A 14,063-nucleotide genomic window follows, 5' to 3' on the forward strand; every position below is an offset into this window, starting at 1 on the left:
CTACCCACCCAGCCCTCTCCCCCAGGCTCCCAGTTCGCTCCTCTCTTTCAAAAGTAAAAGAAAGACTCCCTCCTTGGTACACAATCCCCCCGCACCCCTCCCACCGCCCCAAGTACATTCCACTACGCAACCTTAATTGTGGACTCTTGTGATAACCATAATACCCTATCATACATCGCTTTTAAATTATTCAGTCTCTCATCTGTTTCAGTGCAGTATGCACAATTTATATATTCTTTTTTTCCAATATATTTTCTTTTTCAGTGTCCAGTGAACATTCTTTCTCAGACCACATGCTATAAAACTACAAACAAAAAGATTAGGTGGGGGGGAGGACATTTGCTTGATCACTACTGGGTAACAGAAGAAATTATTGTACCATTTTACAATCCCCCCAACAATGCAAAAGAGTTCCTATCTTACCACATCCTCTCCAACATTTATTACTTGCTGTTCTGTTAAACTTTGCCACTGCTACTATCTCGTATCTCCCTTATTGCCAGTGATTTGGAGCATTTCTTCCTGTGTCTGTTGGCCATTTGAATATCTTCCTCTGTGAAAATTCTTTCCATGTTGTTTGCCCATTTTGTAACTGGGTTATCAGTCTTTTTTTTTTTTTTTTGTGGAGGCCCCAGAGTATTCTGTAAACTTTCATTATGACACTCTTGTCTGAGATAGTAGATTGGTGCTTCCTCAAAAAGCTGAACATATAGCAATTCCATATGACCCAGCTATTCCACTGCTTGGTATATACCCTGAGAAAATGAGAACTGAGGCACAAATGGAGACTTGTACACCAATGTTTGTAGCAACATTATTCACCATTGCAAGAACATGGAAACAGCCCAGATGTCCAATCACAATCGAATGGATTGAGAAATTATGGTACATTCATACAATGGAATACTATGCGGCATGCAGGAGAAATGATTTTTTAAATCATTACCTAGCTTGGGAGGGACTGGGGAGCATTACTGCTCAGTGAATGGATTCAGTCCCACAAGGACAAATATTGTATAAAACCATTATTGTAGGCGAGCTCTGGTGGCCTAGTGGCAAGAAGCTACACTGCAATCCCAGAGGTGTATGGTTCAAATCTACCAGATGCTTTGCTGGAGAAGGAGGAACAGTCTCCTCCTGTACTACTCAAATCTGATTTGATGGTGTACACACACACACACACACACACACACACACACACACTCTCTCTCTCTAAAAAGAAAATAAAATTTAAAAAAAACTACAAAAATAAAAAACCATTAATGTAGAATAAGTATGAGGATGGGGGGGTGAGGAGCAAGCAGAGGGGTGAGAATGTGCAGGAGGGTGTGTTGGTGATTAATCATGGGGTTGTACAATCTGATGAGGGGGGGTGAGGGAAATAGGAAGAATCTGGCCTGAAAAACAATGTATTCTAATTTTATAAATAAACTAGTATATTTTTCAAAAAAGAGATATATGATTAGGTATTATTGTCATGACAGGAGTCCAGAACAAAGGTTGCATAGCGGAGCAGACTTGGGGGAAGGGATTTTATAACAATGGAAGAATTTTTCTTTTACTTTTGAAAATGAAGGCTGAATAGTGGAGCAGACTTGTAGGGAGGGATAGTATAACAAGGGAAGAATTTTTTTTTTTTTTTTTTACTTTTCAAAGGGAAAAGCAAACTGGAAAGGAGGATGGGCAGGGATAAAAGTGCAACAATGAATGAATGGAAATCCAAAGTCTCCGTAAACTTTCATTAAAATTAATAAAACTTTTTTAAAAAAATGTTTTTGAACCAAAACACAATATACCAAAACCTTGGGATATAGAAAAAGCAGTACTCAGGGACTGATTCATAGTAATAAATACATCAAAAGAGTAGAAAGAATTAAAACCAACTCCTCCTTAACCCAGTATCTCCAACAATTAGAAAATTAAAAACAAGCAAATCCCACAATCTCTAGAAGAAAGGAATAACAAAAAAGAAGAAACTAAATAGAAAACAGAAACTTGCAACAAGACCAAGAGTTAGTCTTTTGAAAAGACTAATAAAATTGACAAACCAGTTGCAAATTAAACCAAGGGGGAAAAAAAGACATGAATAATTCAAATAAGAAACTAAATCAAAAGAACCAGCTAAAATAAAAAAGATAATAAAGGAATACAATGACTAGCTATAAAACAACAAATAAAATCTGGATGAAATAGACAAATTCTTAGAAATTCACAGGCTACCTATACTAACACACACATAAGTAGACACTTGAACAGATCCCTCATAAAAGAAGAAATTAAATAGATCACTTTTTTTTTATTTTTTTATTTTTTTTTCACAGAGGTTTTGGATTTCCATTCATTCATTGCCACAATTTTCTCCCTTCCCACCCCTCCCCACCAGCTCACTTCCCCCTCCGAAGAGAGAAAAAAAAAGAAAAAAATTCCTTCATTAGTATACAATTCCCACGTCCCTTCCCCCCACCTCCCACCCCGAGAAAAGTATCCAAAAAAAGCCCCTGTCTTAATGGCTTCACAGAGAACTGTTACCAATCTCACTTAAGTTATTTCAGGACACAGAAAAAGATGGGGCCCTCTCAGATTCATTCTCTGAAGCAAGCCCTGATATCAAAACCAGGTAAATGCATGACTGAAAAAGAAAGCTATAGATCAATATCCCTCATGAACATACATGCAAAAAACCCTATCCAATATGATCCAATATCATATAAAAAGAATAATTCACCATGATGAGCTAGGATTCATATTAGGTATGTAAAAGGATGGGTCAACATAAGAAAGACAAGCAATGTAATCTATCAATGAAGCAAAGGAAAAGAACTACATAATCATTTACATTGAGAAAGAGAAGCATTTGACAAAATTCAATACTTGTTATTATTGATTTAAACATTCAACAAATCAGACGCAGATGGGAATTTCCTTAACATAATTAAGAGCATATATACAAAACTATTAGCCGACACCACTCTTAATGGAAAGAAGGTCCCTTGTGAATAGGGACCAGGTAAGGATGTCCAGTATCACCATTTCTATTCAGTATTGTATTGGAAGTCCCAGCCAAAGCAGTAAGATGAGAAGAGACATCAAAATTGGGAAAGAAGGGAAATTATCTCTATTTTCAGATGATACGATAGCACACGCCGAAAATACCAATGATCCACCAAGAAAACTGTTGGACTTAGTTGACAAATTCACCAAAGTGGCAGGATATAAGATAAATACATAAAAATCAGTCAAATTTCTCTACAGTAGCAAAGAAAACTATGAAAGGAAAGAAGAAAACAAGTTTCAATTGCAATAGCCATTAATAAGATAAAAGGCTAAGAAACAAATCTAATCAGAGATACAAAAGAGCTATAAAAAGATAACTATAATACACTATGACAAGAAACAAAAAGACCTAGATATATGGAGTATGCCATGCTCATGGGTAGGACAACTTAATATTGTGAAAATGACACTTCTACCAAAAGCAATCTACAGGTTTAATGCAATCCCAATTCAGATTCCAACACCATTTTTCAATAAAGTTGGAAGAGTTCCAAGATAAATAAAGCCCCAGGAATAAAATCAAGAGTAGGAGACATCATACTATCTGATCTCAAAACCTAGTACATAGCTGGAGTAATCAAAACAGCATGACCCTGGTACCAAGACAGACACATAGACCAATGGAACAGACCTGTTGTTGTTGTTGTTATGTGCTGTCGAGCCGCTTGCGACTCATAGCGACCCTATGTACAACAGCCCTAAACTCTGTTCTGTCCTGTGCCAATCTCAAAGTACTGAAGAGCAACGGTGTCTCTCTGGAAACTAAAGTGCATCTGATACAGGCCATGGTCTTTGCAATCACTTGTAATGCATCAGAGAGTTGGACAATGACTAAGGAGGATAGAAGGAGAATTGATGCCTTTGAGCTTTGGTGTTGGAGAAGAGTATTGAGGGTACCATGGATTGCTAAGAAAACAGATTCATCCTGAAAAGGGTTAAACCAGGCTGTTCCTTGGAGGCAAGGATTCTGAGGCTTCGTCTGACATACTTTGGTCATGCTGTAAGGAGAGACCGGTGTTTGGAGAAAGACATCATGCTTGGGAGAGGAGAGGGCAGGCCCTCTAGGAGATGCATCGATTCAGTGACTGGGGTAATCGGGAACAGATCTAGGATCCAGAAATCAATCCATCCACGCACAGTCAACTGATCTTTGAAAAAGAGATGAAGTCCAATAAATTGAAAAAGGATAGCCTCTTTATCAAATAATGATGTTAAATCTGAACATCTATCTACAGAAAATTGGATTAAAAAAAAAGAAAATTGGATCAAGACCCATACTTTACATCACACACAAAAAACAACTCAAAAAAACAACAACAACAAAAAAAAAACCAACCCAACTCAAAGTGGGTCAAGAATCTAGGGGTAAAACAAAAACAAAAAACAAACCAAAAAAAAGTTCATTAGAAAAAAAAAACAGTCACAAATTTAGGAGCCCTGATGATCTATGGCATAAGTAGATTTTAATCATAGACAAAAATGTACATAAAGGAAAGTATAAAATGGATGATGAGACGATCTAAAATCTAAATCTTTGAGTGCACTGGAAAATGTCTCTAAAAGGATAAAAAGAAAGTTTACAGACTAGGCACCAAAAATGGTAGTAATCCATTTGACAAGGGATGCTTATCTAAACTTTCTAAAGAGTTCCAGCACTTCAACAAGAAAAAGACAAGCAGCTCAATTATGAAATGGGCAGAAGATAAGAAAAGATTCTTGACTAAAAAATAAATTCAAGTGAGCTCTGGTGGCCTAGTGGCAAGAAGCTGCACTGCAATCCCAGTGGTGCGCAGTTCAAATCCACCAGATGCTCTGTTGAAGATGGAGGAACAATTACCTCCTGTTCCAGTCAGATCCGATTTGATGGTACACACATTAAAAAATAATACTAATAATAAATAAATAAATTCAGATGGCCAACAAAGGCATGAAGAAATGCTCAAGATCATGAACTAACAGAAAGATGAAAACCAAAACAACAATGCAGATCATCTCACCCCAGCAACAATAGCAAAGTTCAATAGGACAGAAAACAAATACTGGTGAGGGTGTCAAGTGATTAGAGCTGAGACATTGTTGGTGAGAATGTAAAATGGTGTAACCACTATGGAGAGCAGTCTGACATTTCCTTAAAAAGTTGAAAAGAGAAGGCCCATTTAATCTAAGTATTCTACTACCAGAAATATGCCCTAAAGAAATAAAAGCTATGACATGAACAGATACATGGATACCTATATTTACTGTAGCATTATTCACAATAGTAAAGAGATAGAAACAGTCTAAGTATCTATCAACAAATAAATGGCTAGAGAAACTGTGGGACATTCACGCAATGGAATACAACACGACACCGAAAAACAGTGAAAAACATGTGAACACTTCACAACATAAATGAATATAAAAGCCATTATGCTGAGTGATACTACATAAGACTCCTGGTATATTAAAAAACCAAATACCACACATGCAATAAATACTACATAAGCCCATTTAGGATCAAGATGGTTGGAGGTTCGGGGAAGGGAACGCAGAAAAAGAATAGATACTGAACACTCCACTGGAAGGAGTAAGAGAAAGGACATTGTGAAAGGAATGGACAACCAGAAACCATGTGTATGACAATTAAGAATCTTAAAAGGAGAATGAGGGGAGCAAGGAGAAGAAAGTAGGAATAAATGAACAAATAATAAAAACGTTTAAAACAAAAAGTAACAACAAAAGAAACCACAAAAAAACTAGACAAGGGTTTTATATATTAAGAAAATCAATCAAGCAGGGCAGCAAGTAATGTTGGAGAAATTGTGGTGAGACAGGAACTCTTAAACATTGTTGGTGGGATTGTAAAATGGTACAGCTACTCTGAAAAGTGAGCTTGGTGTTTCCTCAGAAAGCTGAACACAGACATTCCACATGACCCAGCTAATCGAGTGCTTGAGAAAATGAGAACTAAAGCACAGAGACTTGTACACTAATGTTCATAGCAGCATTATTCACCACAGCAAGAACTTAGAAACAGCCCAAATGTCAAATCACAATGGAATGAACTGAGAAATTATGGTACAATCAAATACTATGCAGCACACAGGAGCAATGATTTTGTAAATTACTACCTAACTTGGGAGAGATTGTAGAGCCTTATGCTAAGTGAACTCAGTCTCTCATAAAGAAAAATATAGGGGAGCAGAGGCATTAGGATTGACGGGGGATGGGGGCTTAATCATATGGTTGTACAATTTGATGGGTGGAGGTGGGGTGAGTAAAGGAAGGGGGAAAGATCTGGTGTGAAAAACAATGTATACAAACTTTGTAAGTAAACCAGTATAAAATTTTAAAAAAGGGAGAGAATGAATCAAGGATAGTTATGGGGAAAGGGTGAAGAAAAAAGGAAATAAATGGATAGACAATAAATAGGAAAAACAACATGAGATGAATGGATAATAATCAGGCACTGAGTATATTGTCATTAACAATGTGGAACAAGATTTGCATGACTGATTACAAAACAAAGCTAAGGAAAGGCTTACACAGAAACAATCATGGAGGGTTGACTAGAATGGGAGAGAAGGGGAAGACTGGGAGGTAAGAGAAGAGAGCAGAGGTCAGGGGATGGCTGGGTGGGGTGAAGGGAAAGGCAAGGTACAGTAAGGATTTGATGAGATGCTGTAATAAATAGTACTGATCAATTGTACTTAATGTTTTAAAACAAAATGTATATGAATGACTAAATGAAAATAAATTTTTTAAAAGTACAAATGAGAAGATAAGGAAGGGATCAGGGAAAGGAGAGTACTGGAAATAGGAAATACACAACACAAAGAATGTTGACACATGGTAATAAATTCAACAGTCACTGAACAATCTGTGCGGAAACTCAAATAGGAAACCAAATTGCTGTGTACACTTTTACCAAAAATTCAACAAAATATTAATTTAAAAATTATAAATAAAGCTTGGAAGGGTAGAGAGACAGCCCAAGAGAGAAAGATCATGGATGAGATGGAGTGACTCAGTGACTGGGGTAATGGGGGTTGGCGTGTCAGAGACAATGAAATTGGCTCAAGATAGAGCAGGGTTCGGAGCTGCTGTAGGGTCTCTATGAGTTACAAGCAACTTAATGGCACATAACAACAACAACATATGTGGAAGATTGGGTTAGAATAGGAACGACCATTAATGCCAAGAAAAGCTGTGTTGTCCTATAGGTAAGGGAGGGGCACCAATAAAACACTAGCAAGATGGGAACAGTCAAGAGTTCAACTGAAAAAGCAATGACTAACCAGAGGAAAAGAGGGACTTCGAGGCAACTTCCCAGACTCCAACTGATACATACGGAGATGGACTTCAACCTGAGGTGTGGTTTCACTGACGAAGCGAATGACTTGCAGGGCATGAAGGATATCAGAGTACTGTTCCCTGCGATACGCCATTACCTGGGCATGGGACTCATGGTGCGGAGGCAGGATCCCTACATGGAGGCCACAAAAACAAAAGGGCAAGTGACTCAGATGCCAATCCAATCCCCTCCTTCAATAAAGAGAGGGATCCCACCACAATTAGACTAGAACCTGCGAAAGTATTTAATGTCCATATAGATGCTCAGGAAATTATCATGAGAAAACAATCTTAAATTTTTAATTATTATAAATATTAGTTGTTATTGTTGTGCACCATCAAGACCATGGCTGACCCTCTGGCAGGTTTTCAGAGTCAATTAATTAATTGCATGGGAGGAGATGGAAATTAAATGGCTGCTATTAAAAAGAATTCAACGACATCAGAAAAGCCCTTGAACTTTCTTTTGTTGTTATGTGCCACTGAGTCGTCTGAGACTTGCTGTGACACTATGTGCTAATATGTGGGATAAATTATAGATAACTCCGTCAATTATAATAATGACTTCACTCAATTAGGCTGTGAGGTAGGGGTTGCTCTAGGCTCACGGAAGCCTCTTGGGTTTTCACACATAGAAGCTAAACCTCAGAACCTTGACACACACGTTTTCTGATTTTAAACCATGCAGTATTCCCTTGTTCTATTTGGAGAACAGCTTCTTGGTCTACACATAGGATTCTAATGAGCACAATGAAGTTCTATGATTCCTATTCCTCTCAATAGTAGCATATTTGTTATAGTTCACACAGACAAATGCCATAGGTTAGTTAATAAAATATAAGTAAACACCTTTCTTTGTCAAGATCCATCTGACACCAGCAATGATATCCCTCATGCACAGCTCCTTCTGAATCCAGCTTGGACTTCTGGCAGTTTCCTACTGACGTTCTAGTCATATTTTTTTCCCCTATAGACAATACTTAGCATTTATTAAATAAACTGAATATATTATTTTTACTAAAAATAATGATAGTAGAGATTTAATCAATAATACGGTTTGCCTTCTTTTCTGGGATTGCAGTTCAGCTTCTTTCCACTAGGCCACTAGAGCTCCTCGCCTTCTTTTCTAGAAGTGATGAAACATGTTTTTTAATAATCTTCAGCAAGATTTAACTTTGATATATTAATGATACTGCCAGATAATTTCCACATCTTATGATATCTTTTTTGGGGGGAATGTGAACAAATAATGGATCTCTTCTGGTTAGTTGGCAAGTTGGTAGAGTGGTGAGCACATCCAGGGCTGCATCTGTTTGGTGAAAGATATCAATTGGTCTTCCATCAATTCCTTTGGCTTTATGTTCTGCCAAAGAACCACCATTACATATTAAATTCTTCTTTTGTGTAACAAATATAACTTGCTCCCAAAGTATCTCCTTTTAGGGCACTAGAAATTCCTATTCTTCACTGATAAATTGACCATGTATTGTGTTTCTATGAAATTCTGTGTTCATTAACTTATCTACCTAAGGGCACTGGTGGTTGAGTGGCAGAATTCTTACCTTCCAAGTGGGAGACCACTGTTTCAGTGGAGGCTTGTGGGTTCCTGTTACACAACCTCATGTGTTGACGAGGACCTGTGCTCCACAAGGTTTTCAACAGTGTCTGTTTCAAAGCAGATTACCAGGCCTTTCTTCCAATGTGCTTTTTGGTAGACTCAAGTTAGTAACTATTTGGTCAGCACCCAAGGCCTCTAATTTCCTCATCAGTAAATTAATAGGTGGGAATCATATAAAACCTAGTTTGACATAATAATTTAGTTTGATATAATAATTTTCTAAATATAAAACAGGAATCCTTGTGGGGCCATCCATAAAGTTACCTGGATGACAGCAAACTCACTCTGAACCAGTATCTCTCAGTTTAGCAGCTCTTTCCTTATCCTGAATGAGGACTATACTGTTTCTTGTTTCATTAATAAACTGACAGTTATTTCATTAAAAAAATCAATACTCCAAAGTAACAGTTAATGTACTGCTTATTTCACTGATAAACTTTCTCTTATTTCCTTAAGAAATTGACATTCCAGAGTAATAGTTTTTATACTTCTGTTCAAGTCACCTTCTTAAAGGCTTTCATAGTGAGGAATAATTGAGTCTCGAGGAAGATCCAACATTCAGTGAAGGGCTGAGACAAATCCTTTTACTGATGGATAAGATTTAGATTACTTACCTAGAAGTACCTTCCACACCAATGCTCGGTACATAGATGGGAGAGGGAACCTCTGACTGAAAGTGCAAAGTTTCTCAATATCTAGAAGACAAGGAAAACAATGAGGAGTTTTCATATATTGATCACAATATGTAGATGTGTTTTTTAATTTTTTTGACAGAAGGTATATAACAAAACTTTTCTTCAAGGCAAGTCTGCCATACATTCAGCCAAATGTAGAAAAGGTAACCCTAACCTAACTTCTAGTCCAGGTCTTCTGGTAACTTAAAAAATAATTACTGGCCAAAATACAAGTGAACCCTTGAAAACAGTATGCAGACTGAAATAATTTAATCACAAAAGTATAACTAGGATATGGCCTCCCTCACATGATATAGGCAAACATACAGAAACCAAAGCTTATTATTGGTTACCGGGGTGAAGAGACAGGATGAAATAGAGTTACTGCTTAAGGAGGCACAGAACTTAGACCAAATGGAAGAGTGATTCAGAAAAAGATATTAAGAATGGTCTTATACCTAAAAAAATGTAATCATTATCACAAAATTATTTCGTAGATGTTTTATTTGAATTTGTAACACAACAGTGTGTTGGGGTTTTTTGGGGGGGGGGAAATTGTGTTTCGTGGCACAGAAGATGTATTTATTACTACATTCCCTGTATCATGACTGATTGTTATTGTTATCATTGTGTCATCAAGTGAAGCACAACTCATAGTGACTCTACGAACAAAAGACCTGAACCCTGTTCTATAACTATCGTTATTTCTCTATGTTCATAGAGTTTCCACAGGCATGTGGTTTAGGAATGGATGCCACTCCCTAGGATTTCTTTCACTTAATCCACATAGCAAGCCTACTGCACTATTTTCATCTTTTTTATTGTCATTTAAGCACAACAAAATATCAACAAACCAATTTTTCATTCAATCTTTCACATACATTTTGTTTTATAACATTAATTGCAATACAAGGTAACTGCACTTTCCCCACTTTCTCTCTATAATTCTCATTTCCATTAATCCTATTTCACCCCTTCTTGCCTTCTGGGCTTTACTCTTGGGTAACTGCTAACACCTGACAGAGTTAACATGGATTAGACAATGTCATAATTAGGCCTCAAATAAACCTCTCTCGCTTGTTCCATACTGGAAATCTTGATTTGTCAATTGAGAATATTAATTCATAGATATAGTTAAAGCACAAAACACACAAAAAGAATTGAACCTTTTATCGTATAAGAATTCTATTTAAGACTTTAAAAGGAGTCTGTACCTATTATATACTATTTTATATTAAATTAAGTATTATATTAAGGTCCTGTTTATTTTATCTTAGTCAACAGTAGAACAGATCTTATTGCTATCATCAAAATGTGAATATATAATACAGTTTTAGTATGTCCATTAAGGAAAAGTTTAGCCAAAGGTGTTGCAAATTTACCCAAAGCTGTGACAACATACCTTAAAACTAATGAAAGAGTATAAGAATAAGAGGGGAGAAAAACATTGCTTTGTTAAGAGGCTTTTAAAAACTTCCTACTCAGTGAAATATACATTAGAAAAATCTATAATTTCTCTTAAAATATACCATTCTACTGACACCCAATTACTAAAATACACAGCATGTGATAAATACCTCTGGGTATCTTTTAAAATAGCAATTATTTTAAAAATCTGAGTAGGGCTGGTAACTAATAAGTTTAACTTACAAAACTCACCTAGACGGTCATCCTTGAGGAGAATTTCTAGTGATTTCTTTTCTTCAACTCCACGAAATCCCACTTTCTCATAATATACTGAGCGAAAGTTTCTCTGCGAGTCTTCAGTCATGTTTCATTCTTGGAGGCGTGAGAAAGCAGAGAGAAAAAGTAAGCCTAGAAACAAAGAATGAAATTTTGGAAAAGTCAAAGAGTTTTCTCCAACTTTACAAAACATTTGGTACGCCATGGTAAATTCTCCTCATGCACAGGACTCAATATTAAATGTGCTGGCTGAAAGATTGACAGTCTGAACCCACCTACCACTCTGGTGGTAGTCTATAGTGAGTTATGATGCTAACCTAAATATCACACCCTTCTGGCTTTTCTAATCCACCAGTGGCTCCTCAGAAGAGAAAAATGGGCAATCTCTTCCCCAACAATGTACTGCTTTGGAAACCCATGGCAGGGTCAGCGATGAGATGGTTCAAACTAGAAGGCAATGAGTTAGTTACTGTTCACGAGAAAGATGAGACAATCTCCTCCCAATATTTACAGTCTCTGAAACCAGATGGGGGACTGCCATGAGTCAAAATCAACTTGATGGCAGCAGGTTCAGTTTGGTTTGATCACCATCTCAAGAGCCCCTGGCTGATGCAAACAATTAAGCACTTGACTGTGAGCTAAAGATTGAACCTACCAGAGATGCCTATGAAGAAAAGCCTTGGTAATCCGCTTCTGAGAACTCACAGCCTTGAAAACTCCATGGGGCATTTCTGCTCTTCACCTAAGCTCACCATGAGTCACAATCAATCTAAGGGTAACTAGTAACACCACCATCACAATCACACTTAAAACCAAAACCTAAAAAGAGTTGCAGAATAGGAGAAAAGTTCATGCAGCAGGGCTCCTACTTTAGAAGACTATGTTTTAAAATGTCCCAATGGATATCTCTAGGTAAGGGGATTCTAAATTATTTTAATTCTTTTGACTTAGCCATATATTCTAAACTGGCCATCTCATAAAATGAAAAATTAAGGTATGACAAAGTAAAAGGACAGAAGCTTTTGACTTTCAATTTAAATACAATTTTATTACACAGTGTAGTTTTAGAACCCACAACAAACCAACCGCATTAAATTATAAACCTGGCCGAGGAGCTGCTCCATAGATTGCAGCCAGTTGTGTAAAAAGATACCACCCTCAATGTTGGGGTCATATTTAACATTTTACTTAGCTCAAAGATTAGTGGTCTTTGGTTCTAACACAAGAGCCTTCATAATACTGGGAATAATAAATCATGAAGAAAATGCCAAACTAGGTTCGCGTTTTAATAACAGAACCAATGGAATGCATTTTCCTAAAACTGTTGCACTGCACACTTAAATATTTAAAGTATGGGTGCAGAAAAAGAGTAAATCCTCGGGGTTAAAACCCCTGTGGCTTCCCCAAAGATGAGGGGAGGGCTGGCTTCTTGACAGTCAAGATTCTCATTGTTAAAAAGATACTCTCTGAGCCAACTCTGTAACAAGGAGCACTAGGCTTTGTTTAGGAAGAGAAACATTAAAGGGCTCTGATCTTTCAAGACCAGATATACAAAGTAAATATGTAAAGATCCAAAGTATTAAAATGCAAAATGACTACGGGAGTTTATTTAAAAAGAAACATGCAGATATATGCAGGGCAGTGCAGCCCGACTTCTCAGACTACCAAAGGGCAACTTCATCCTCCGGAGGGAATTCTGTAAACTACAAATCCTGTTCACGACAATTGACAGGAAAGCAGACACGCCTCCTCCTGGACCTCAGGTCCCACTCTCCCAATCATCCATTCACCTCCAGTAAAGGAAACCACTCTCGGGTGACGCTGGGTGGTGCAGAAGAGGCCCGGTGTTCTGACCCGCCGGCGCCCCGAGAGCGGAACCGGGCGAGGGGGCGAGCGTCAGAAAAACGCGCGCCACCGCGAAGGCGCGGGTCGGCCCCGCTCGGGGCAGATCGCCGTCGCCGTCGCCGGACTTGACGTCACACTAGGTCGAGGGGCGGTGCTGCGCCGCAAGTGCATAGAGCGCATGCGCGATAAATCACTTTATTTACCGTTGAGCAGGGAGACTTCCTATGATCCATTAAGGGACGGGACGGGCCGTGTGTCAAATCCCCACTCCTGCAATCGTCATCCACTCTGCCTTCTTAAAAAAAAAGGGAGAGAGATGAGCCTACCGGTGACTGCGGGTCCTCTAGTCCTCCATTTCCAAACTCATTCTGGGTCCCAAAAGGCTTAACGACTACCTTCCTTTGTGCAAACTGCATATTGTGAGCTTGGGATGCTGAGCCCTCTCCAGTCTTGAAATGCCTGCCTAGTGGGAATCTCACACCTTGGAAGATCAAACAATTGGCTGTGAAAGGCCTGTTGTATAGAGGAGAATGTTGTTGTTATGTGCCGTTGCTTCGCCTGCAACGCATAGCGACCTTCCTTACAACAGCCCTAAACCCTGCTCTATCCTGTGCCAATCTTACTGTCTCTGACACCTACCCCCATTGCCCCAGTCACTGAACCAATCCATCTCATCAAGGGTCTTCCTCTCTTGCGCTGTACTTCCCCCCTCCCAAGCATGACGTCTATAGAGAATTAAAATGAACCTAAAGAGTTCCCCCAAAAATCTATTGCTGTCCCATTGATTCTGACTCATATCTAGGGCAGAATTGACCTGCACGTAAGGTTTCCAAGGCTATTATTATTAATTATTATTT

The 14,063-nt window shown here is 38.1% G+C and overlaps 1 protein-coding gene across 3 annotated transcripts in view; it reads right to left on the reverse strand.

The window, feature by feature from the left end:
• TBC1D7 (TBC1 domain family, member 7) overlaps positions 1 to 11,463 on the reverse strand; it is a 38,256-nt gene extending 26,793 nt beyond the window's left edge. For 2 of the 3 annotated variants that reach the window (XM_006891612.1, XM_006891610.1), the window contains exons 1-3: positions 11,338 to 11,463; positions 9,619 to 9,699; positions 7,332 to 7,519 (exon numbers count right to left, since the gene is read on the reverse strand). In XM_006891612.1, the coding sequence (XP_006891674.1) occupies positions 7,332 to 7,519; positions 9,619 to 9,699; positions 11,338 to 11,449 (381 nt within the window). In that variant the 5' untranslated portion in view covers positions 11,450 to 11,463. The remainder of the gene's footprint in view (positions 1 to 7,331; positions 7,520 to 9,618; positions 9,700 to 11,337) is intronic. The other variant, XM_006891611.1, reaches the window with a different exon arrangement.
• Positions 11,464 to 14,063: the final 2,600 nt, after the last annotated feature.

This window comes from Elephantulus edwardii, unplaced genomic scaffold, assembly GCF_000299155.1.
Source record: "Elephantulus edwardii isolate Elephantulus edwardi_28Jun2011 unplaced genomic scaffold, EleEdw1.0 scaffold00101, whole genome shotgun sequence".
In the NCBI taxonomy this organism is placed as follows: domain Eukaryota; kingdom Metazoa; phylum Chordata; class Mammalia; order Macroscelidea; family Macroscelididae; genus Elephantulus; species Elephantulus edwardii.